We start from the raw sequence: 23,210 nt of genomic DNA, 5'->3' as shown, positions 1-23,210 counted from the left end.
TAGAGTGGTTTGTATGGTCAGAAAATGTGTAAATCACTTTCATTCTTTAATTTTTAAAATTTCCCATAGATCAGTGGATACTGTTAAAAAAAAAAAAAGCACATTGACACTCAGGTTTATCATCTGGGCTATTACAGCTGTCGTAAGTTAATTCTCAAGTTATCTTCTCTGCAACAATTTTTAATACATATATAGTATAATGACTGAAGGTTGAGGTCTTTTTTGAAATTTATCATCTTGTTGAAATGACAGAGAGCTCGTGTGGCATAAAAGGTCAGTTACTACGTTATATATAACTTTTTGTTTTCATCTCCTACTGTTCTTGCAGGGAACTAAAAATGTTTTAGACAACAGATGTGGAACACTTAAAATATTTGGAATGTGTGGGAATATGCTGAGGGACCACCTGTCCTGCAACGCGAAAGACGGAATCGGTTTGTGAGCGCTGCTCGTTACGCTGGCAGCGAACAGGAGAGGAGGAGTTGTACACTAAAAGTAAAGCAGAATGAAAACTGCAGGGTAACTATACCAAGTTGGCTTTACTCAAGGAAACATGGGGAAGAAAGATGAATCAACAAGTTCAATGCTCATTAATACTTAGCTAATAATCCACATTTGAGATTCCGCTAATAAGCATAGCCTGGAGCAGTTACTCAGTCTCAGGAAGCTTATGGTTAAGAAGAAAAGAAATGAAATTTATCTGATTTAGTCTAAATAAGGTATTTTATTTATTGTTTGACTACCTCTACTAGTCAGATCGTATCTATTTAGTTACAAATTAACAATTATAGCTAGTAGTGACTACATTGGCTGTCCTTTGTGAAAACAAAACAACAACAAAAAAAACCCAAAAATGTACACATTGTAGAAAACGAAGGTTTTGATAATAATTTGGATTCCTTTAGAGCCTGAGGATCTCAGGGTGATTTGTTGCTGTTGTCTGTTTTTTCTACACATTTACTATTTATTGACTAAAGTTAACAAATGCTGTTTCACAGATGAGGGAACAAAGGCGCAGATAGGATCAGTATGTAGCATTTGCATTTCTTCATTTAGAGTTCTGGCATGTGAACACCCACAATTCTTTATTATCTTTTTCCTTCAATGATTTTTAAAAAGGAGGATATTAAAATTGGGATGATAGCTACTTCCCCGCCTCGGGGAAGAATTGTGAAGATAGTTAATGTTTACACCAGTTGCCCCCTCTTTTCCTCCCTCCAACTGTTGCATGAAACCACCATTGCTCTGGTCCAGGTTACAGTGCAAAGGGAAGGTATCGCTCAGTGCTTCTCCCCATAGGCAAGCGTAGGCCGGGAAACAGTACATCAGGCTAAAAAATGACAATGGTGCATTAATCAGAAAGCAATTCAGAAACTCAGATTCATCCCTCACTCTATGGACTTTGGAAACAGTGAAGTCTGGTTATACTTAAGGGCTTTGGTCTCCCTCTAAATTTTGGGTATGGATGTGAAGCTGCCCTTCGGAACTGACATCTCTGTCTGATAGTACGTGCCCAGTGTTGGTGAATGAAACAGCTGTTGGTGCACTCTCCTGATTAGGAATGATAGAAAAAGTCAGGACACACATTAGCAGTGTTTCCCACAGCGAGTACAATTCTCCCTGCCCTCGGATATAATGGCTCGCTGCTGTATGCTATGCAAACAAATTACACGTACTGTGGGAGCCACAACTTTAAATTTCTCAACCTTTTTGCATGCAAAAATCCAGCATTAATTACGCTTTTTTACATGTAGAGTTCCTCTTCGTTAGCTGGAGGGAGGTCTTTGTGATTAAAGGAAGCAGGTTTCATTGAGCCAGACGAGCTCTGCTCTGTCCTCTTTTTCACCTCCCCTCAGGGCAAAGACCAACAGCTTGAGGGTGACCCCTTCAAGAAGTTTCACTGAAAAGGAAGATGAGAAAGGCTGGACAGGCTCTTTCTAATGCTCTGCGCTGGAGCCAGGAAAAGGCAGCTGTTTCTAGCCTTTCTGGTTTGGTTTTTTGGGGGGTTTGTTGTGTGTCGTCGTCGTCCCCCCCCCCTTTCCTGGTGGCTGAGATCTGGGCTTGCTGCCATATCTGTTTGTCTGTCTGTCTCATGTTGTTTTTCTCAGAGAGCTTCAGAGGCCAGTTGCCCATAGTCAGTTGCTGGGAACAGAGGTTGTTCCTTGTATCGTCTTAACTCTCCATGCCAGAGTGTTCATGCTTGAATAGGAAACAGCAAGATCTGTCAAAATAGCCCTTTTCTTTAGGGCTTTGAGGCTGCATTCTCCACGGCCATCTGTTCCCTTTCACCCTTTTGGACAATGTTGCTATTTGAAACCAACCACTCTTTGCTCTCTCCCTTTCCCCTTGCCCTCCCCCCTGCCCCCCCAAATCTGGGAAAAAGGGAAAAAAAGTTGTTTCTGGCCCCAACTGGCCTCTAGAGGATTCAAGCATTTTGTAGTCCAAGGATTAAAAGTGATATTTTGCAATTTTTTATTTTTCACTGACTTTAAAAATGTAATACATCTCAGGAGAGAAGAGTCACTGCAGTCAAAAGATCATTTTGGATTTATGCATTACTCTCCACAGAGCACTTCGGTGTCCTGTCACTGCCTTATGCAGACTACAGTGAAAACTTGGCACATCTTGGAATATTTTGCATTATAGCAGGAACGGAAGGAACCTCCTATAGTTAAGGCTGTATAACTGTTTCCCTTCTAACCCTCTGTCTTCAGTCAGAAAAGCTTATCGGGATGAAATTTTCCAGTCTTGGTTGTTGTCCAAAATTGAATTTATTTGCGTAGTTCAAGATAAAGTGAGTCATTCCTTTTTGAGAATGAGGTGAAGAAAAAAGCATATACCTCCTCCGCTCCAGGATGGGGGACTGTGCCGTGAAGAGGAGGACTGACTTGCTGAGAACCTCCTGGAAAGTCTGTGTCAGTCAGGGAGTGAAGCCAGACCCCTGTAATCCTCGGTCATTTTAATATCCTCCACGTTATATACTGCCTCTGTGTGTGTGTGTCTAAGTACATAAACATATATGTTCTGAACAGGGAGCCACTGTGGTCTCTGCATGTGCTAAAATGTTTTGTCGTTCATCTTACAATGAGGAAGACGCCTTATACACATGGGTATATTGGCTGTGCAATTAAAAAAAAAAAAAAAAAGTGAAAGTGCCCAATTAACGTATGTTGTGAAGGTACTCCAAGCAGATGCATCTGCTTGGAGTGTGTGCAGGGTTCGCCAGGCCAGCCCAAAAGGCGCTTCTTCAGAGGAAAGAAGTGGATGGGCCACCGTCACAGCCTTCAGCTTGTGTCACGGGCCACTCTGCGCTGAGAAATAGATGCAACCAGTGAGACCTAATATTGGCAAATGCAGACTTGTGGTTAAATACTCACCAGTTAAGAAATGCCACAGTCAACACTGATGATAATCGTGAGAAAAAATTGAGTCCCTTGTTTTGCGTTTGATAATGCAGAGTTACAGTCGCGCATAGCATTTTTTACATTTAATGTTTCCCAACTTTTATGTTCCTAATCATACAACCAAAACATTCTTTTAGTTTAGTTTTTGTGATGGATAGTATTAAGAGTTTGGCCAAATCTGAACTCCAGATGTGAACAGCTGTAATTTGCAGAGAGTCATCTCTAGCCTCCAAATGTTTGGCTGACCTCTGTTTCCATGTTGCAGGCTGAAAGAGAATTGTTTCATCCTGGAATTTCAGTTTTGATAACTCTGGCTCATGATCCAAGCTTTACAGCTCTAAGATTGTTGTTTTTATTTACACCTATATGGAATTGTTGTAACTGTAATCTGTGGGACCAGTGTTAAGAACACCAAAGGCTAAATTTTCAAAGAAATGACCATGGTCATCATGCAAAGTAAACCAGTTTGCTCAGTTTGCATACAAAAAAAAGTCTCAACTTGAAGTACAATTTAACATTGATTATTAAACATAGTCCTTGTGGTTAACAGCCCCACCCTGGACTCTTAATTATTGCATGTTTCAACCCTCTGCATCAGGAAATCGTTGCTCACTAATTTTGAAAATTATTCCAAAAGAGGACCACTACTGAAACACTCCTGTGCTCAGGAGTGAAAAGGACAGATAACTTAATTCACTAGTTCAAATCCATGGAAGTAGGCTGTGATCAGAAATTGTTATTTGTTAAAGTTTTTTATGCTGAATATATTGAGAAAGGTCTACCATGGTGTAGGCTGAATGTCAGTGCTAGTGTTAATTGAGCAAACTCAGGTGCTGGCAGCGATCTGGCTATAGCAGCACAAAGCTCTCTCTGGCTTCTTAGCAGAATATATTGACCAAGGCAGACCTTAGCGCTCATTTAAAACTAGCTTGCACACACCTACCGTCCTTTTCCGTCTGCCGTGTAGGCATACCATCAGCCTACTCCCCGGGAAATGGACAGCCGTGTCAGAAACACCCTGGGTATGTTAGCACTAATTGGTGCTTTTATTGGCCACTTCGATGGAGAACTCAATGTGCGACAGAAACTCGACTCTCTCCCTCCTACCCCCTTCACCCTTCTGTGCCCTGACTCTCAAATGTAATTTAAGGTTCATTTGCAGACTGGCTCCTACCTTGCCTGGACTACCGCTGCTTTTGCCTGCACTGTGTCAGTTTTGCAGGTACAAGAGCTAAGCTGCCACGACACTGTTTCTTTACCAGAACATATTTTATGGAAAAAAATGTAGACTATGGGAATGCAGTCTGTGTGTCGGACCACAGCATCCTAACGTAACCATACTGCTGCGAGCTGCATTCTGAAACTAACTGCAGTTTCAGAGCTACATCTCCCTCTCCTCCCCCCAGATGTATTAGCTTTTGTTCTGCCTTTCTGGGATTTAGCCATTTAGGCTTCCAGACTTCAGGGTTGGGGGGTTTTTTTGTCCCTGTCAAGGAGGAGTGTGACAGCTGGCTCATTTGGTTCTGGCCTGGAAAGTTCGGAAGTGGCAAATCCAGATGATGGGTAAACACTAGCAGAGACTGATGAAGTTTAGCAGCTGAGATTAACCATCCTGGGAAAATCAGATACGATAATGCCATGGGTGTGTAGGTCAGAGGGCTGAGGCTTGCAGCGTGCAAGGCTTCAGTTGCTCTGACAGCAGAGTTCTAAATCTCAGTTCTTTATTCAAGCCTTAAGGGACCTACACACGTGTAATTCTAGCATTCTGCCGCCTCCCTCCTACATGCCTTCTGATTAATATCATGATCTGTTTAATTCCCTGAAGGAACTTAACCAAAAAAATACAGGAATAACTTGTAACGTGATTGGTGAGGTGATAATTAAAAGCATTTTCTGGTTCACAGGGCCCTAGCATTGCCAGATGCCATGATTGGGCAAGCTTTGTTTTTCAACCTATGCATCCTTTATATGTGCAGACAGGCAAAATTCCAGATCTGGGTTGTTTGGGTTTTTTTTTTTTCCCCCCTTAGGTCAATGGTTTGGGATTTTATTTTCTAGTCTTGGAGAGCCAGGAAGAAGTGACTGCATAGGAGAGGTTAGATGGAAGAAGCTGCTTTAAGTTTTAGTGATGAGCAACATGGGAAAGAACTCTGGATACTAAGATAGTAGTGTAAATTAGTACAATTCTAGATTTTAGAAAAAGAGGGAATTTCTCAAAAAACGTCATTAGAAAGGGAAGGAGGGTGAACTGAAGAGTAGAGAATTTATCCTTGCTTACAGAAAGGAATTGACTTAACTGCTGTCTTCTACTTGGTCTTCACCATCCCTCCCACCGAAGCACTACTCATTCGATCATTCGCGCTAGCAATGCAGCAGCGACAGAGTGCCGGAAGCTCATCACTTTGTGGTATGTTGTCGGGCCACAGAGGCAGAAGGTTTACACTGGAAAAAAGAAAGTATCTGTTCCCCAGGATTTCGACTCCCTGATTCCCTGATTTGGGCCCTGTTTCAGGTGCTGTAAACCACCAGCTGTCTTCCCACCTCCACAGATCTCCCGAGACCTGACCATTTTGGTCATGGCTGGTAGATTGTCTGGCAAGAAATCAGACCAGCTGGATTTTCTCGTTTCTTAATGTCAATTCCTTTTTTAGGTCAGCAGACAGGAGTCTCAGTACTAGCATGTGTGTGCTTCTCTCTCTGTCTGTCTCTCTCTTTCTCAACTCAAAACAGAATCGACATGAACTCACCGATATCAGGGAAAGAGATCCTCTGGTGCAAAACACACTGGTAACAGTGGGCATGCTGGTGGGACTAAAAACAAACCAGCATCTGTCCAGTTCTCTGGAGGACCCTTCCTACGCCTTGACCTGGACAGAGGTCCCAGCTGATTTTTCAGGGTAGAATAATGGTTAATATTGCTTATTTGAAAAGGCTTCTAATATTTCATGGAGAACACTGGAAGTCCTTATTTATATACAGTTTTGCTGGCCTGTCACATATTTTGGTTTATTTTCCCTCATCCCTTAGGGAAGATTCCTTGTAAGTGGGGAATAATCAGCAGCAGCTAAGAGACTCTTAAATTGCAGTTCTCATGAAAAGAAGGTCTTTAGGTCAGGAACTATCTTTTTGTTCTCTGTTTGTATAGTGGTTTGCATATTGCAGATGAAAGCTCTAGGAGTTGTCACAATAGAAATACTGAATGGCTGGAAAAAAGACAGGAGAAAGGACCTTATTCTTGATCTAATATCATATCAACACTGTAAAAATCACCCAGAATGTGTACACAGATATACATAAATATGATGATAAACAGAAGAGTGTGAAAACTCACCTATTGGGGCATATGAAGTAGATAAACCATGTTGTCCAAAATTAGAAGTAAGCTCTTTCCCTTTCTGTCACATTCACTGCTGTATCTCCATCAGAAATTTGCAGCTGGAGTCTATAAGTGACAATTTTCGGTCTCTTGATGATGACGCCTGAATCAGAACAGTCTTTTCAGTGTAATCTCTAGTAGGCACTTCAGTGCTGCAGCAGTAGCATAGCTATGAACTAGGGGTAGTCAAAAAAATTTCCATTGAAACTGGTTTTTTTAACTGGGGTAGTAGGGGTTTGCACTTAATTGCTTCATTTGCTAAGTATACTCTGATGACTATACTATTGAAAAAAAAAGGGGGGGGGAACTAAATTACACATCATTGATTACTAAATACTTCCAGCGTCCAGCTAAAATATTTTTACTTATTTTTAATTAAAATTTGAAGTAAGCTGGAATAATTGGTTGGGGGGGGGGGGGGGGGGGGGGGGCGTTGCACAGATTTAGAACCAGGTGGTTTTTGGGAGTAAAATTGCCAGATTCCATCTCTTAATAAAAGGAGGAGAATAAGCGTTTAAAAAGTTAGAATTCTTACATGGCTAGTTTTGTGGCCAAGCTTGATTTCTTACAGCAGCAACTGGTTTTCCTGCCGTATGTCCTAAATAATAAAAGACTGTATGAAGGCAATATTGTGCTCTAGGAAGTAAGTTTTGATTTTTCTCCTAGGATGAACCAGACTCTGCTGTTGATATGCCTGCATAACCCATTAACTGAAACAGATCTGTACAGCTGGAATGGGGAGCAACATTTGCTTTAGTGTCTGTTTGTACAAATCAGTAATTTGTGTTTGGTAATTACCTAGGTGTATGTATATATGCAGTTTGGTCTGTGCTTTGTCTCAAGCGGGTGATATCAAATGGTGGTCTAACTAGCTGTCTACTGCTAGGGCCATAACTTTAATGTAAAGGACCCATTTTTTTTTTTCATCCTCCTTCATTTTCCGTTAGTTTTGTGAAAGTAGAGTGTATGACAGGAAGAGTTTGGGACGCACCTTGGCTGACCAGTGCAGAGAGTGAGATGGTCACCACTGTGGGGTAAGAGAATCAGTCACCTTTTGCCTAACGAAAAAGCTGTGGAGAAGGGCTGAGAATGGCAGAAGTCAGCATGTGGGAGTTTGAAGGGCGCTGTGGTTAGTTACTTCGCAGATGAGTTTGTCCTGTGGGTTGTTTTTTACTGTGTGATGGGTTTTTCCACCATTGGATATTTTTATACTTGTACTTTCTGAGTAGGTGAAGATGGAAAAATAGATTGGGGGTTGAGGTTTCTTTTCTTTTCCTTTCTTTTTTCTTTTCCTTTCTTTTTTCTTTTCCTTTTTTCTTTTTTCTTTTTTCTTTTTTCTTTTTTCTTTTTTCTTTTTTCTTTTTTCTTTTTTCTTTTTTCTTTTTTCTTTTTTCTTTTTTCTTTTTTTCTTTTTTTCTTTTTTTCTTTTTTTCTTTTTTCTTTTTCCTCCCTTTTTCTTTTCTTTTTTCTCCCTTCTGGTGTCATTGTTAGAGATCTGCACCAAAAATAAAGACTAAATGCAACACAGGTGAAAAGCAGTGATCTTCATGAGCTCTGCCAGTGAACCGGAAAGCTGCACAGCCTGAGCAAGAGGGAAAGTACTTTCATTCTTATTGCATGGTGTGCCATTTTTGTTGAGATCAGTAGTTTCATTCTTTATAAATATTTTCTCTGTACTTTTGGAGAGTTTTTTCTTCCTTTTTGATAAATCAGGTTTTCATCAAGATTATTTGATGTTAAGATTTGAAAGATTTGGGGACTGGTTGTTTCTCAGTTTTGTTATTTCACTGTCTCTATTTTGTTATTTCACTGTCGTATGGTGCATCGAACCCTTTTTTGCATTTTATGAGAAAAGATTTTTGAATTACCAAATTGATAGAGATTGCAAAGGGGCCCAGTGGTGGGGATGAACCTGCCAGGTAATGACACTTTTATTTGGAAAGACAAAAATCTATATGAGAGTGTGGAAAGGGAATTCACTGCTCTGTGCAGATATAGCAATAAGGAACAGGTTATTTTTTTTAATCAAGAATATAATCACATTTGCCTGCAAGGATTCCTTGCATTTAAAAATGTTGTTTTAAGAAGTCTGTTTTATTTGATTCACGACACTGGTCTAGTTATCCTAATTTTCATAGGATGAGACACTAATGAAACTGAAGTTCCTTTATGATTAAAACCCCTTCAACTGTATTTGCAGCAATTGGGACTTGGTTAAATGCGGATTTAGTCTTTAAAATGGTACCTCCTTATATGTAGAGGATGAGAAGTTCTTTGAGACCATGTCTGTACTTGTAATTCTCTGGGTGGACATAATAGAATAATCTTAGAATCAGTATTGAGCTGAATAGCTTTAATCCTACTGTCTCCTCCAGTGAAAAATGGAAGGTGGAATAAACCCACTTTCCCCATCCTGCCTGTATGTGTCATTCATCTTGGTGATAAGAAAGGTACTTATGGAAGGTTTGTTTTAATTACATTGATGGGGGAAACAAACAAAATTAATGTAGCCCTTGTGTATAAGTAGGGCCAAGTGTTGTTGCCCAATTCCACCGACAGCTCCTTCCAGGGCAGCGGAGCCCAGTGTGAGTCTCGTCTTCTGCTTGGAAGCAGCACTGTGGGCCTCAGGTGAAGAATCACCCTTTCTTCTTCAGTTTGTTTTTCCCCTGGTTGTGGAGAGGCATTTACTTTGCATTTGACTCAGACCACAAGAAGCTTTATTTTCACTTGTGACAGCTGTGAAGCAGCCAGTTCCTCCTTTATGCTTGCGATCCAGAACAGATACAGTCTCTGCCGGTGTCTCTGCCAGTGCCCTGAAGAGCTCAGTTTCACAGGAGACAGTAGAACAGGTACCTCGTGCAGTCCTTGGCCTGTCTGCTGATGTGCCCTTTGAAGATCAGTTTAATGCTAGTTCTTTTTGCGTAAAAAAAGGCAGAGTGTTTACAAGAATTGAAATCACCACTTCATTTTACTTCAGCTGGATCTGAATATATAAAGCAAGGGGTTGTTCAGAGGTCTTCTCCCACCTTTCTAGCATGCACCTTCACCTCCCCATGCTAGGATCCCATCTCTGTGCTTCTGGACACCCACTTCCTTTTCCCACATACTGCATCCATAAACTGAGATCTGCCACCTTCTTCTCATCTGTCTGTCAGCCCTGTTTTCTTCCTCTCCTAGTCCCTGTGCTCCCAGTATCACCCGTGTCCTGAGCAGAAACCATCACACCAGCAGTGACTGGAATGAGAGCTGTGCTCGAAGCGGGCTGGAGAGACGGGAGCTGCTGCCTGTCAGCTGATTGCACATTGCTGGCTCTGTGGAAGCATCCACCCCACAGCATGGATAAGCGCCTTCATGTCACAGCTGGGAGCTGTTGCTCCATACCACTCTGAAATGGTTCAGGTTGGACAGTTTGGGGACCTCTGAGCAGAGACCAAAGTCCCTTATGAGCCTGCTTTCTTCTTGGGCCAAGGTTGCTCTGATACTCCCATCTGTAAGCATGAAAATATCAGGGTTTGGAAGAAGAAGGCAACCTGTGCTGAAAAATATCAGTCTCTCTTTGAACAGTATTATTTATCCACTTCCTTTGGTCCAGTTCATTAATGACTAAGTAGTGGTTGAAATAACGGAAAAGATAAGTCCAAGATTTTTTTAAGGCCATGTTTGAATATAAATCTGTTTTCTTAACATATCCTCTTTCCTTCCTCTGAGACATGTACCATCTTTTTGTGTTTAGAGCAAGGAGAAGGAATGAAGCATGTGCTGTCACTGCCCTTGAACTTCTTTGCAAAGCTGGCGCTGCTTCCCCCTTGGTTTCCTTCACTTGTTGGTTTGCCTCTCTGTCTGCCTAATGCATCAGCTTGCAGGAGGATTCCTTATAAAATGGAAACCTTTCCTATGAGGCATTCCTTTCCACCCTGTAAAAAGTCTTCGCTATAAATTTGCTCCAGGCTTACTAACCACTTTGCACCAGAGTCATAAATTTGAATAACTTCACAGAATAGGATTTGCCTGAAAGTGGGTCACACAATCAGCCCTCTTCAGACGGGGGCTGACACAGTATGGTGCAGTAGGCTTTCTCCTGTATAATAAAAGAAAATAAAATAAATGACAGCAATTAGCTTGCTTGTTCTGCCACAAGCCTTACACCTCTGGCACTTCTGTTCACTTTGGGGCAGGTTTTAGGCCTGGAAGGAATGCAGAATTAGGAATTGCTATGGAGTGATATCTCCGTAATATCAGCAGGCTCCAGACATTTAACCACTTAAATGCCCGGCTCAGGATTGTAACAGCAAGATGTTACTCCTCCTGTTAGCTAATAGCAGAGACACATAATTTGAGGGAAGTTTGGATGTGAATTTTGCAGCTATTTTATGCCAACACTAGCTACTTCTGGAATGTCTGGGCTTTTTGTCTGTAGTCAGAGGTCCCCAAGCAGCGGTAGGTGAATTGCTTCTTGGTGGCATGGAGCGGTGGCTTCCAGCTGCATACTGGGGTGCAGTTACACCAGCTGTGAGGGGAACACCTCCGCACCCACCAGAACTCACACTTAGCTGTCTCACTTGAATTTTGTGACTCCTACCCATTTCTAGCAGGTGGGAAGGAAGGACAATGTTGACTACAGGAGGAACTTGCAGCTTATTCCGCATGGCGAAGAGAGGATTGGAAAACTTTAAAGCTGCTTCACTGTCTTTTATTCTCCCTTAGCCTGTTTGTACAGTAATGGCATTTTACTTTTGTGGTGTTAGCACAAAAAAAAAAGTTTGTAGAATGTAATGAACTAACTTAATTAACTTGGTTTAAGTCATTTTAAGGGAATGGAATACAGACCGCCCAGCACCCTGCTTTAACACTTGAAACCTGTTCTCTCATCCAGCTGGCAAATTAAATCCAAGATGTAGATGAAGAGAAATTATTATTGTCTGCACATCCACCTTCCCAATAGAGATGGGTTCGACTAATTAACAGAATAGCATGCCTAATACTGAAACTTCCAGTTAGGTGCTCCTGCAGTGAGTTATTCAGGTGGAAGTTTGATGCTTATCAAGATATTAATACCTTTGTTTTGAGGAAAGAAAAGCAGCCATCCTTGCCGGATGCACAACTGTAGCCTGTTTTCAGACTAGAACAGATGTTGTTCTGGAGAAGCGAGTATTGTGCATGTCGCAGCGAGTTTCCACGATGTGGGAAGTAATTCAGACAAGTACAGAGTCCAGACTCTTGTCAAACTATTGGCTTGAACCAGGTCCTTCACTTACTTCTTTTGTAAACCTTAAACATTTAAAGACCTAATCCAAATCCAGTTGATGTTAATTGAACCTTGTATTACTTGGGGGGGAGGTTTGAGGTCTTCAGCTGAGTCCTGTAGCGCACTACAATCATTTCAGGCCCTTCTGTCCAGCCTGCTGCTCTCCTCTGCCTAACGCAGTCTAATACAGTGTCCTTCTCATTGCTTGCAAGCTACTGGCAATGATACAAATAATGATTATTACTGCATGCCAACACCTTTGGTCTTACCCTCTACTGGATACTTTTCCAAAATAAAAACTTTAGTGAATGAAGAAATTATATCTCTGCTCTGAATAGTTGGGGGGGAAAAGTAACAAAACCCACAACCTTGCAAATGTAGAAGCAATGAAGGGTTTTAAACCTGAATCTTCCAGAAGCTCCACTGGGCCATGAGATGACTTTGTCACCTCAGCACAGTATTGCTTCCAAAACCTAATACTTATAATTTAAGTTTCAACATTCACTGTTGCATTACTGATCATCTTGACAGAAAGGTAAGGCTGCTCTGAAGTTTGTATTGCAGAGTAAGTGTCTGGTCTAACTTTAACTGACTTAGTTGACAGGGATTTCATGACTGTCCTGGGGAAGCAATTTAGTTTGTTGCCTGATAGATGACAGGAAGTTCCCCGACTTTAAATCTGACTTCTCTCATTCAACTTCAGGCCAACACTCACAGCTTTTTAACAGTATGGACTGTCTACCTCAAACAGTTCAATTTTCACTTTGCACATGATCGTTTATACCCATATAACAATTGGGATTTTGTTTCTGAATTTCTTTGGTTTGCCTGGCTTGCTCTGTTCTTGAAGTGTCTTTTGAGGTACAAACAAGTCACCTATCTATCTATTCATCTTACACAGAACTTGTGGTAAGCAAAGATTAAGGTCTTGGGCACCTACCTGCCTGCATATGTATATGTGAGTCTGGTTTCAATACAAGAAAGCTCAGGTGCAGCAGCAGTCCAGCAAGCTGGATCATGTGGCTTTATTGGAAACCCTTCTTTATGTTGTCATTGCTGATTGCAGCAAAGTGCATTTTCCTTCAGGGTTATATAAGTTCATATGATTTCAGAGAGACCAGAATGGTATTTACAGCTAAGGGGCTCCCTTCTTTGCAAATCTTAGAAAATGCGTGAGATGCCTGATGGCATGAAGCAGCATTCTGATTTTTAGATCAGGGTATTGTGGCACCATATTCTGTTCCTTTAGCTTCCCTTTTTGTTACGTCATACGCTGTCACTCTGCTGGCCTGCTTCCCTTTCCTCTATGCCCATAGAAGGCTGGTTTGCTTGGGGAAGCAATGTCTAAAGAGGAAAAGGCAAGTGTCCCCCATGCATGATGCACCTCCAGATATTTAGAAAATGTACCGGTCTCTCCAAGAAGGTAGGTACTACTTTGCAACATATCCTTAATTCTTGGCGCTTTGTCTAGGTATCAGAGGGTGAGATGGAGAACTCATACTGCAGTTGTATAAATAAATTGGAAAGGTAGGAAATTCGTGTGATAGTGCCATCTATTAAGTAACAGTTGTGATTACCTAGCTTAGGGAATGATCTGAGATGACTGATTAGAGTTTCCATGCTGAACCCTTCTCTGTGGTGCAGTCCTCATGCAGCTTCTTTCATATTTATCTTCAGGAGCTTCTGGAAGTGGGAAGAGGGAATCTGGTTGTGTGACAGCAGCCCTTGGCAACACATGGAGTCACAGCGTCAACACCAGGCTCATACTACAATATCATGACTTGCCAACAAGACAGGTGAGAACTTAACAACGAAGAGAATTTAAATAAAGCTACACCAGCAGTACTTGGTTAGATGGGCTAACTGTGTCCTTCAGCCCCTGTGGTTATGCAGTGTGTGTTGAGAACCTGGCACTCTACAGCTGATTGCTTATGTGGGGTGGGGGGCAGTCAGTGTCCTTTGCTTTTCAGGGATGGCCATTCCTCCAGTGCCTCCCTGTGTTAGGATGGGCTTATCTGAGTCACAGCACCTAGCGTTGGCCTGCTGGCGCAGGCATACAAGTTCCTTGAGCTTTTAGTGCGCTTCATGTTGCGGAGATGAAGGGTAATCCTTAAACTGCTTGCCTGCGCAGGGATTTTGGAGCAGGAGTAGGCGGCTAGTCCTTTCACTGCCATGACTGTTTTGCCCTCATCCTTTCCACTCATTGTGCCAAATTTTGGCTGTGACTGTTAGGACAGGGAGCACTCTATCTTCAGCAGCTACTGTTTGCAAGTGGAAGCTTGCTGCCTGCACCAGCAAGCTTAACTTTAAGCAGTAAGTATAGTACCAATTTTCCAGAAGTATGCCTGAAAAAAGGAGAATTCTTACCCCTTTCACTAAGACTTCATGCTTTTGAGTGAAATATAGTAGCATTTTTGACTGCAATCTTCACCTCTTAATTTAAAAAAAAGTGTGAAAAACTAGGAGGCAAGACATTTGGGGTTTGATTGAGGGAATAACTTTTTTTTTGTTTTTATAAACATCATAACCCATGATTTCATCTGTCCCTTGGGATATCTGTGGTTATAATCTCTTTTGGCTTTCTCTATTCTGTTTTTGCATTGATGTAACTCTTTCCAAAGGCTGTGACCCTCAGTCTTAATGTTATTGATTTTCTGCCCATTAAAGTAGAGAGCTGTCAGAAAAATTCCTACATGAAATTTGTACCATCTTACTCCTATAGCATTACTACCCACATGTGTTCAAATTGGTGCTCCTGGTTTTACTGCCACAATACAAGGTTTCTCGCTTTGAGGTTGCAGTCTTTAGAGCCAGAGGAGAGGAAGCCATCCTGTTTTATTCTGCTCATTAGAAGTAAAATTATAATGAAGGCACTTCTGTTCCTGCAAGTAGTGGGCACTGTGAAGCAGCGGTAGTGCTCTGGACTCTCAGGTAGCAGGTTAAGTGTGTCAAATGCAGTTAGAAAAGGCATCTTCTGGACTCGCTTCTAAAGACCGTGCACAGTTGTATAGAAACATACTCTTAACTGCTGCTGCTCTTGTAAGTTCTCTATGTTCTGCTTCTTATTCTTGTCTGTAATGAGTTCTCCTTTTCTACATGTGTGTGCAAAATACAAAGCTGTTCACAAATTTCCTGGATTGCTTTGGAGGTACATGAGAGGTGGAGATGGCAAAGGGAAAAGGGCAGAAACTGGGCGCTCTGCTACTTCGTGATGCACAAAGTCAGATAACAAGGATTAAGAACGTTCCTCTGGTGGTGGAAAGAGGGAGCAGTTTTCCTAAAGAACATTCTGATATTAAATGTAGTTTTTCCTGATTTTGTTTGAGAAGTAATAGATTGCAAGTGTATGAAATGTTGTTTTCAAGCCTTTCAAATTCCATTATAAAAAATATTTTATGATCCGCTTTAAAAAAAAAAGCGGAGTTTTACTCTGTTGCTAGCTGGGTTTATCAGGTGCACCACCTTGCTTGCATGTGAAGCCATGGGCTCATTCTGTTTTAGTTAAGCAGAAAGAACTAAATCTACAGTGAGGAAAAACAACCTTAAAGTAAACATTAGTATATATTATTAAAAGCAAAGTAATTTGAAACAGAAGTGTGATATAAATAGTGATAGGTCTGTGAAGTCCATGAATTAAACGGGATATGTCCATGTGTCCTGTAAGTATTTTCCTGTTGCTGATAGCTGCATCCTTCTTTTAGATAAATTCTCTTTTCTTAAAGTCATAGAAATCTTTCCGCTAGACATGCAGTTTCCAGTCAGAGGAAGGCATCTAGAATTACCCTACCTGTAGCAGCATTCTATTGATTAAATTACTACAGTTTTACACGCGTATGTTCTTTCATAATTGCTTTATACCCACTTTCAGAAATGAATTGTGAATAAAGGTGCCTCAGTTCTTGAGATGCCATTTCAGTCATCGTAAGGTGGTTCTGCCAGGAGGTATTGGATATCAGCGCTTTGAAAATCAGCACTTTTTAAGGAAGCTTAACTTGGAGGTCCAAAAATTCCCAAGTCAGTAATCACTTTTACAAATTCTCATATTACTGTATTTAAAAAAAAAAAAAAAAAAAGGCCTGTGATTATCTATGTAGTTTTAAAGTGAAATTCTGCCCCAGGAAATTACTGAAAGCACACAGTTGTTCCGGAGATTTGGGTGAAAAGTAGTGCAAAAACAAGTTTTCCCTGCTTTTCACGATTTGTGACCCTGCAGACTCAATACTGTTCAAGGAATAACCTGTGTTTTGTTCTGACTCGCACAGTGGACACAATTTTTTCTTTCAAAAGCTAGAATTCATTCTTTCTTCAGTCACTTGACCTCCTGAAGAAGCTCTTTCTAGCTCTACTTTCTTTCCTTATTTTCCTGGAGGAGCCAGGGCAGTGGTGACAGTCTGAGGGATCTTCCCTTACATCCGACTTCCATGGTAGTAGAGCCAGCGTGCTAATCCTTGCTGGGAAATCCTACCCATCAAGAGAGAAAGCACCTCTTCAGATGCACTGGGCCATGAAGCCCAAGGGTGCTGTTCTTCAGAACGTGTAATAATGTAATTGTTAAGGAGGATTCAAGCAAGCAGTTTTCTGGAACCATACTGTCTTCTGGACAGGACAGGCCACGGGGCTGCTAGATGCGTGTTCTTAGTCATGCAGTATTCATTTCTGGGAAAGCTTGGGGATGTAGTCCCTGGTCCTGAAACTTTGGAGAATGCCAGGGCAGCAGGTGGCAGAATGAATAAGCAACAAACCTAGGGAAATTAAGCATAGAATTCCTACACGGGATTTTTTTTTTTAATATATTAATTAAAGGATTCATTCATTTAGTTTGTCCAGCAGACATTTTTTCAGCCGACTATCGCTTTTTCCACCCCACCCTCCATATGTCTGGTGAACATTAATAAGACAGCAGCCAATTCAGCAAAGTAATGAAATTTTTGGGACATCCTGCCTGTCTTAAAATCAATTAGGTTTGCTTTATTGCTTGGGTAGGAACAGGTTTCTGAACAAACAGATGAACTTTCCTCTTTTGCCCCCTTCTAGAAGCCAGTGTTCTGCTTTTGGTTTCCTTCAGGACAGAAGTAATGCCACTGGGGGAGGGCAGAAAGAGGTTTCCAGTCTGCATTTAAATTCATTATGCCACCAAAACCCACAAGCATGGACTACAGTGTAGGAGCCTTTTAACTGCTGAGGTGGGACTGAGCTGCACGACTTCGACAGCGGCACGGTGGCCTAAGAGCTTGGGAGAACACGGGACAAGTGAATTGTTTCGCACAAATGGGTTCATGAAGGGAATTTGCTATTTTTATCTGTATGGATACTGATACTTGGTTCTCCCTAAGCACTCTTGTAAGTAGTTAACCATGACATTTGTTTTCCTGAAATCCATACATAAACATGCAGACCCTTTGAGGTTGGGCCAAAACCAACGGGGCTGCACTAGAAACTGTCGGACTCCTCAGTTACCCCTATGTGTATAATTATCCTTCTTTCCTGAACTGGAGTTAGCAGGCTCCAAGGTTACTATTTTCATTTGTGCTCAGCTGTCTTTGGGGGACAGAATGGTAGGCTTAAATACATTGACATGCTATATTTAACATTTTATTCTTGTCTGTTGGAGACAGGGTGCTAGATTAAGTGAGACACTGGCCAGATCTGATATGGCAACTTCTATGGGCCTGGTTTATTTTATAGTTTTCAAGGGATTTGTGAGACTCATAGTATTGTGTTAATGTCTGTAACGTGTTTTGAAATTCTTAGATGGAAAATGCACAGAGAAGTGTTATTTTATAACAAATCAGTGTTTTCCTGTGGTATTTTCAAGCAGGAGCATTTAGGATTGAGGTATGGGCTGGAGCTTTCAAGCTGTGCCAGGTGAGCTGTTGTGCAGCAGTTTTCCTGCTTCAGGTAAAGTGTTGCAATTGCGTAAGTATATGGTGACTCATTCTTAAAAAAACAAAACAAAATGAAACAAAAAACCCTGCTCTCATTCAGACTAATGCCAGACATAACTTTTGTTGTGACCTTGGTTACAGACCAGCTGTTTTGTCTTGCTCTGCTTACTATCATATGAATAAGCCCTGAATAAGCATTCCAAAATTGCGATGGTGAAGTAACCATGGTACTTGCTGGAGTGGGGAAGGGCTAGAAGAGAGCCGGGGAGAGTGGGGATGAAGCAAGTCACATTTAGGTGACTTGCTAAGGCCAACTGCTATGATTCTTTACCTTCAATTTGTTCTAATTTTAGTAAAGCAGTTCTTTCAAATTGTACAGATGTTTGGCTGTGACTCTACAAGTCATTGAGAAAATATATGAAAAATAGAAATAATGTAACTTTTTTGCAGTCATGATGGTTTCAGAGCATAAGCAAGACCAGATTTAGCTCTCCCTGTAAAACATTGAATGTGGTTGTTATGTGGACTCCGTAGCTGTCGGATAGCTGTCCTATTTTAAAGATAACACCAGGTGAGGTTTTCATCCATAAAAAAGGGAAGCAAATAAACTACAGAAAATGAAATAATTTCAAACAAAGCAAGTAGGCTGTGGAGAAGAAACATACAGCAAGTACTACTATCTGGGGTTAAGACTTTCTAAATTTTCCTTAATAATCTGGAGGATAGCAAGTACAGTCATGAAGTTTGGAAATGGCATCCAACTTTTATGTGTCCAAACATAATGAAAGATTGTAGCCTCATACTATAAAGGGTTCTAATTACTTTGGTGAGATGGTAATATTTGCTGGGGAGAAAGAAGAGGCAATGAAATGTAATCAGATAGAACATGTACTGAAATCACTCTGAGATGGAAGGAATAAGGTCCGATACAAATAAAATAAAAACAGCATTGGTGTGTTTTCTTCTATTAACTTTGTAGCAGTTTTAGCTACCTACTAAAGCAAATGGAGGAGAAGAAAATGCATGAAAAACAGAAATTTTTTTTTAATGGTCTTAAACATAGTTTTGGAGTCAGATGAGGAGGATGGAGATGGCCGCTAGTGTTGAGAAGTGCAGCCAGAAAGCTTTTCACCTACTTTAGTTGGAGCAGAGGAGAAGCTAGTTCAGACTTTGACACAGCGGGGCAAGAAAGAGCCCACAGAGAACTGGGCAGTGAAATTGGTGTTTAGCCAAAGGGGGTGACTGAGGATGTGCGAAGGTTGCCCATCGTTATGTGTGAGGCAAGAAGTATTGCTCTTTACATTGTCTTCTGCTGAGCAGAAGACAGAATTTGGGGAGACTCAGAAAAAGAAGTTCCACTACCCTAAACAAGTACAGAAGAAAGCGCTCCGTGTGTGTGGGTTTTTAGCAGAATTGTTAAGACAAATGAACTGCCATTCAGCAGCTGCGATCCGTGTCGGGAAAACCTGTCTCTATATGCTACATGAATCATGTGCGTTGTACAGTAATGCAGATTACATATATAGTACAATACTTTTTTTTTTCAAGTGTTTAGATGTTAGAAAATCTGCAGATGGCAGCGGATAATGAGGTCCAGTAAGCAGTGATAGAAAAGGGATGTGGCTATTGGGTTGTTTTAAAATGGAAGTGGTATAAAGTGTATATCTGTTCTAAGCCATCGTATTATATAATATGCTTATCATATGGAAAATCAGCTCTATGAAAACACAAAGAGAGGAATTTTTTTTTTTTTTTTTTTTGGATAAGAATGATGGTATGGAGTCATGCCAGGGATAGGAAATTTTGCAGGAAAGTAGATATTTTTCAGGTGAGATTAATTTTTTTATGGTTCTCCATCATGGAGTATGCTGCTTTTGAAGAAATAGCTGTGGAAAGACTGCAGGAGCACATATTTGAATTCTGCAAATGCTTCCATTTAAAGAAACGTTGGTTTTTTTCTAGGATACACAGTTTATTTCAGAGACTTCTGCCTCACCTCTGCTATCATTTGAATATTTTGAATCAAGACACAATGAAAGGTTGTTATAGCCTCAAATTTCCATGCGTGTGTACAAACCACATCCTTTAAAATACCCAAGAAGCTTATGGGTTTTTTTCTGATTAAAAAGGCTCTAGACTGAGAACCCTTATGACAGAAATCTTTTGCTTATCCATAGATCATATACAAGTATAAGCAGCAATACGAACCTGAGTTGCATGTGAATAGGATGAAACTGGACACAATGCACAACTGTAGCACAAACAGATGATTATCAGCACAGTATGGTACTGACTTAATCCAGCAAAAGTGCCACATGAAAAGATGCCATAAAAATAGAGAATGTTCACTAACAAGTATCTGGAGTTCAAACATCACTAGGTCACTTACTTTCCTGACTTGTGTGTTTGTTCATGTCTCTGTTTGCAGTAAGCTTCCTTCTTAATGGACTTGTGGGGGATGGTCATACAATATAAACATCACCGTAGCCCTGTCTACATTAAATGGGACTGGATTTATAGCCCTCTCCTCTTAACAGGACGCTTTTATGTAGAGAAAAATGTTTCCGTCGTTCTTGAACAAGAATTCATTTACTCAGGTGCTTATATAACACTAATCAATTTGTTATCTAAGAATCTAAACAGAAATGAAAGGGCCCTAGATAAAATGGAAAAGAACAGAAGAAAACCTTTAAATAGTTCATCTTTTTCTCTGTCCTTTTTTAATAAGCATTGCAGGTTTTCTTAATGAAGATTATTCTAATGTCAGCTTGACAAAATATAGCAGCAGCTGTGCAAACTTCAAACTCACAGATCTGTAGCTCAAAGCATGCTAAACAGAGAAGCAGGAACATCTCTGAGGCAGAGGGGCAAATTCAGTCATTACGTTATATCGAGTCTTCCTACCAAGGCTGGTGGCAGAGGTGGGTACTTTCTGTTAGATATCTTTGACTGTTAAGCCAGTCAGCGCTCAGAGGAGACTCCTCTTTGGTTGCTGCTAACCTACACCAGTTAGGAGTTAACCATCTCATAGTATGATATATTTTTGAACTACTATGCAAGCATTTGCTGACTGACCTCTGCAACGCCCATGCCAGGTGCTCATAACCGAGGAGACTGAGTCATAAATAAGTAACTGGCCAGAGTAAATCCTTTGCAGCTGGGAGCAGAGCTGAAATCTCTTCACTGCCACTTCTGTGCCACTAAGCTTGATCTTGCTCAACCTTTACTGCCTCTGTTTCAGGCACTTAAGAAGTCTTTGTACCTCCTTGTAATATGTAGTTCTTCAGCTGTGAAGATACTCCTCCTGCTTCCCTCTCCGGTTTTCTCTGTAGATTAACTCACTCGCTGAACTGGTTTTAACTGTGGTCACTGAATTCTCTCCTGAATCTCTCTCCTTTAGCATGCCATAAACTTTTCTTCATCAGTGTTCACCATGAAAAAAAGGTTAATGAAACTGAGACTGTGGCTTCAGCTTTATGGCAAAACTCTCTGCTTCCTTGTTTCCAGTTTCTCCTGATACCATAGCTGATTTTTCTAAGCCTCTGCTCTAGAAGCCACCTTGCATTCCTATGTCTCTCCTCTTTGCAGACATCAAAACTGGTCAAAGTTGCAAGTTCCCAACAAAGCGAGTAGCTAGCACTTAAATTTTTAGACGATTAAAATGCTTGTCCAGACTCTTATCTTCCACAGTGGTTAATGCAACATCTTCGTTTCTAGTATTATCAACCCCATATTTTTTTTTCCTCTTCCAAACATACCACAGAAAATAGAATTGTTACCTTGCTGAGACCTACTTAGTCACAGTGACATTATTGTTTTAATTTTTACATATTTTCTCAGTTCCGTAACTGGGAAAATGGCCTTTTGCCTTGGTCTAATTGTGCACCTTCATTATAATCAGATAGCAAATTCTCAGAAATCGGGACTATGTCTCCTGTTCTTTATTGGGAGCCACTTAAAGGTCAGGATAGGAGGGGTAAGATTACTATAACAAAATCTGTTCTGAATATAAACAGAGAACTTCAGTCTGTGACGCCGTTAATCCAACGCCCTTTACAAACACTGTATTTACAGTTCACTAAAACAGCATAAAAATGGGAGAGAGAAAGAACCAGATATGACTTTCAGGCTCTGGTCTGAATTGTCTGAAGAATGCTCAGTTTGTAAGCTTAAGCCCCTTTGCAGAGAGGGAATGAACACAAATGTTGGAAAAATACGATGGGGATTTTAGGACATCTGCTCAATCAGGAACGGAAAGGGTGTGGCCAGGAGATGGTAGTGTATTATACCCACATTGTGGAAACATTGGAAGATACTTGTGACTAAAAGGTAAAAGCTGATATAAATAGCCACCTGAGCCATCCTGCTTCCAGCTCTCACATGTAGTACTTATGCTGTACTTTGATTAGGGAGAGGTATGTCCTCTGGATACATATTAACAGAAAACAGTAAATTCCTCAATCCATATTGAAGTTCAGTGTTTCTGACAGGCTGGTGATTGATGGATAACTTCAACTTTTCAGATACTGGTAGGAAGTAGTGTAAAGTGCAGCTCGGTTAATGAATGGCTTCTTCCTTGAGTATTCATGTTGGAGCAACACTAAATTGGAAATAACTAACCAGGTCACTTGTCAATAAATGCCCTTGTCTCATCAAAAAACATGACAGACCTAGGTTGCAGTGTAGCGCACAAGGCCACTACTAGGGTTGTTCTCCACTGGAAAGAGCTCATTTGATTTATCTTGGATTTGCACGGCCCTTTCACATTTGCATCACAGTGATAGCTCATGGTCTCCCTTATCAGTCATTTCCTACAAGTGAGCCCTGACTCTCTGGCAGAAGTTCTTGCACTAGTCCTGAGTGAACAATCAACCTTGGCTTTTTCTGCCATTTGACTTAATTTGGCTGTGCAGATGTCTCTACAGTTCAGGGTGTTTACAGGCTCCACAGCACTGAACTGGAAGCTATAGAGTTTAGGTTGCAAAGACACCTGAGTTGGCCTGAGCTGACAGCGGTCCAGGAGGTTTGGCTTGGGGTCTAAGCCAATAAAGCCTTATCAGGCCTCAGCCAGCACTGCTGTTTTACTCAGCAAATTGATGTTTCTCATCCAAATCGTGTGTTTGTTCTTCACTGTATGTCAGTGAAGTTCTTTCTCTTATTGTCACTATTTATTTATCTATTTAATAATAATATAAAACTGTGTACCCATAGTTATGTCAAGCTACCGATAGAAAGTCACATAATCCCCCTGTAACTCGTGTTGATGTTTCCAGCTGGATGTGGTACATCTCCTATCACAA

The 23,210-nt window shown here is 40.9% G+C and overlaps 1 protein-coding gene across 4 annotated transcripts in view; it reads left to right on the top strand.

The window, feature by feature from the left end:
- RAD51B (RAD51 paralog B) overlaps window positions 1–23,210 on the top strand; it is a 460,340-nt gene that overhangs the window by 290,896 nt on the left and 146,234 nt on the right. For all 4 annotated transcript variants that reach the window (XM_075502954.1, XM_075502953.1, XM_075502955.1 and 1 more), the window contains one exon: window positions 13,703–13,821. In XM_075502954.1, coding sequence (XP_075359069.1) covers window positions 13,703–13,821 — 119 coding nt within the window. The remainder of the gene's footprint in view (window positions 1–13,702; window positions 13,822–23,210) is intronic.

This window comes from Mycteria americana, chromosome 5 (assembly GCF_035582795.1).
Source record: "Mycteria americana isolate JAX WOST 10 ecotype Jacksonville Zoo and Gardens chromosome 5, USCA_MyAme_1.0, whole genome shotgun sequence".
Taxonomy (NCBI): domain Eukaryota; kingdom Metazoa; phylum Chordata; class Aves; order Ciconiiformes; family Ciconiidae; genus Mycteria; species Mycteria americana.
Note: the sequence above shows the minus strand (reverse complement) of the source record. Positions and strands in the feature narration are given on the sequence as shown.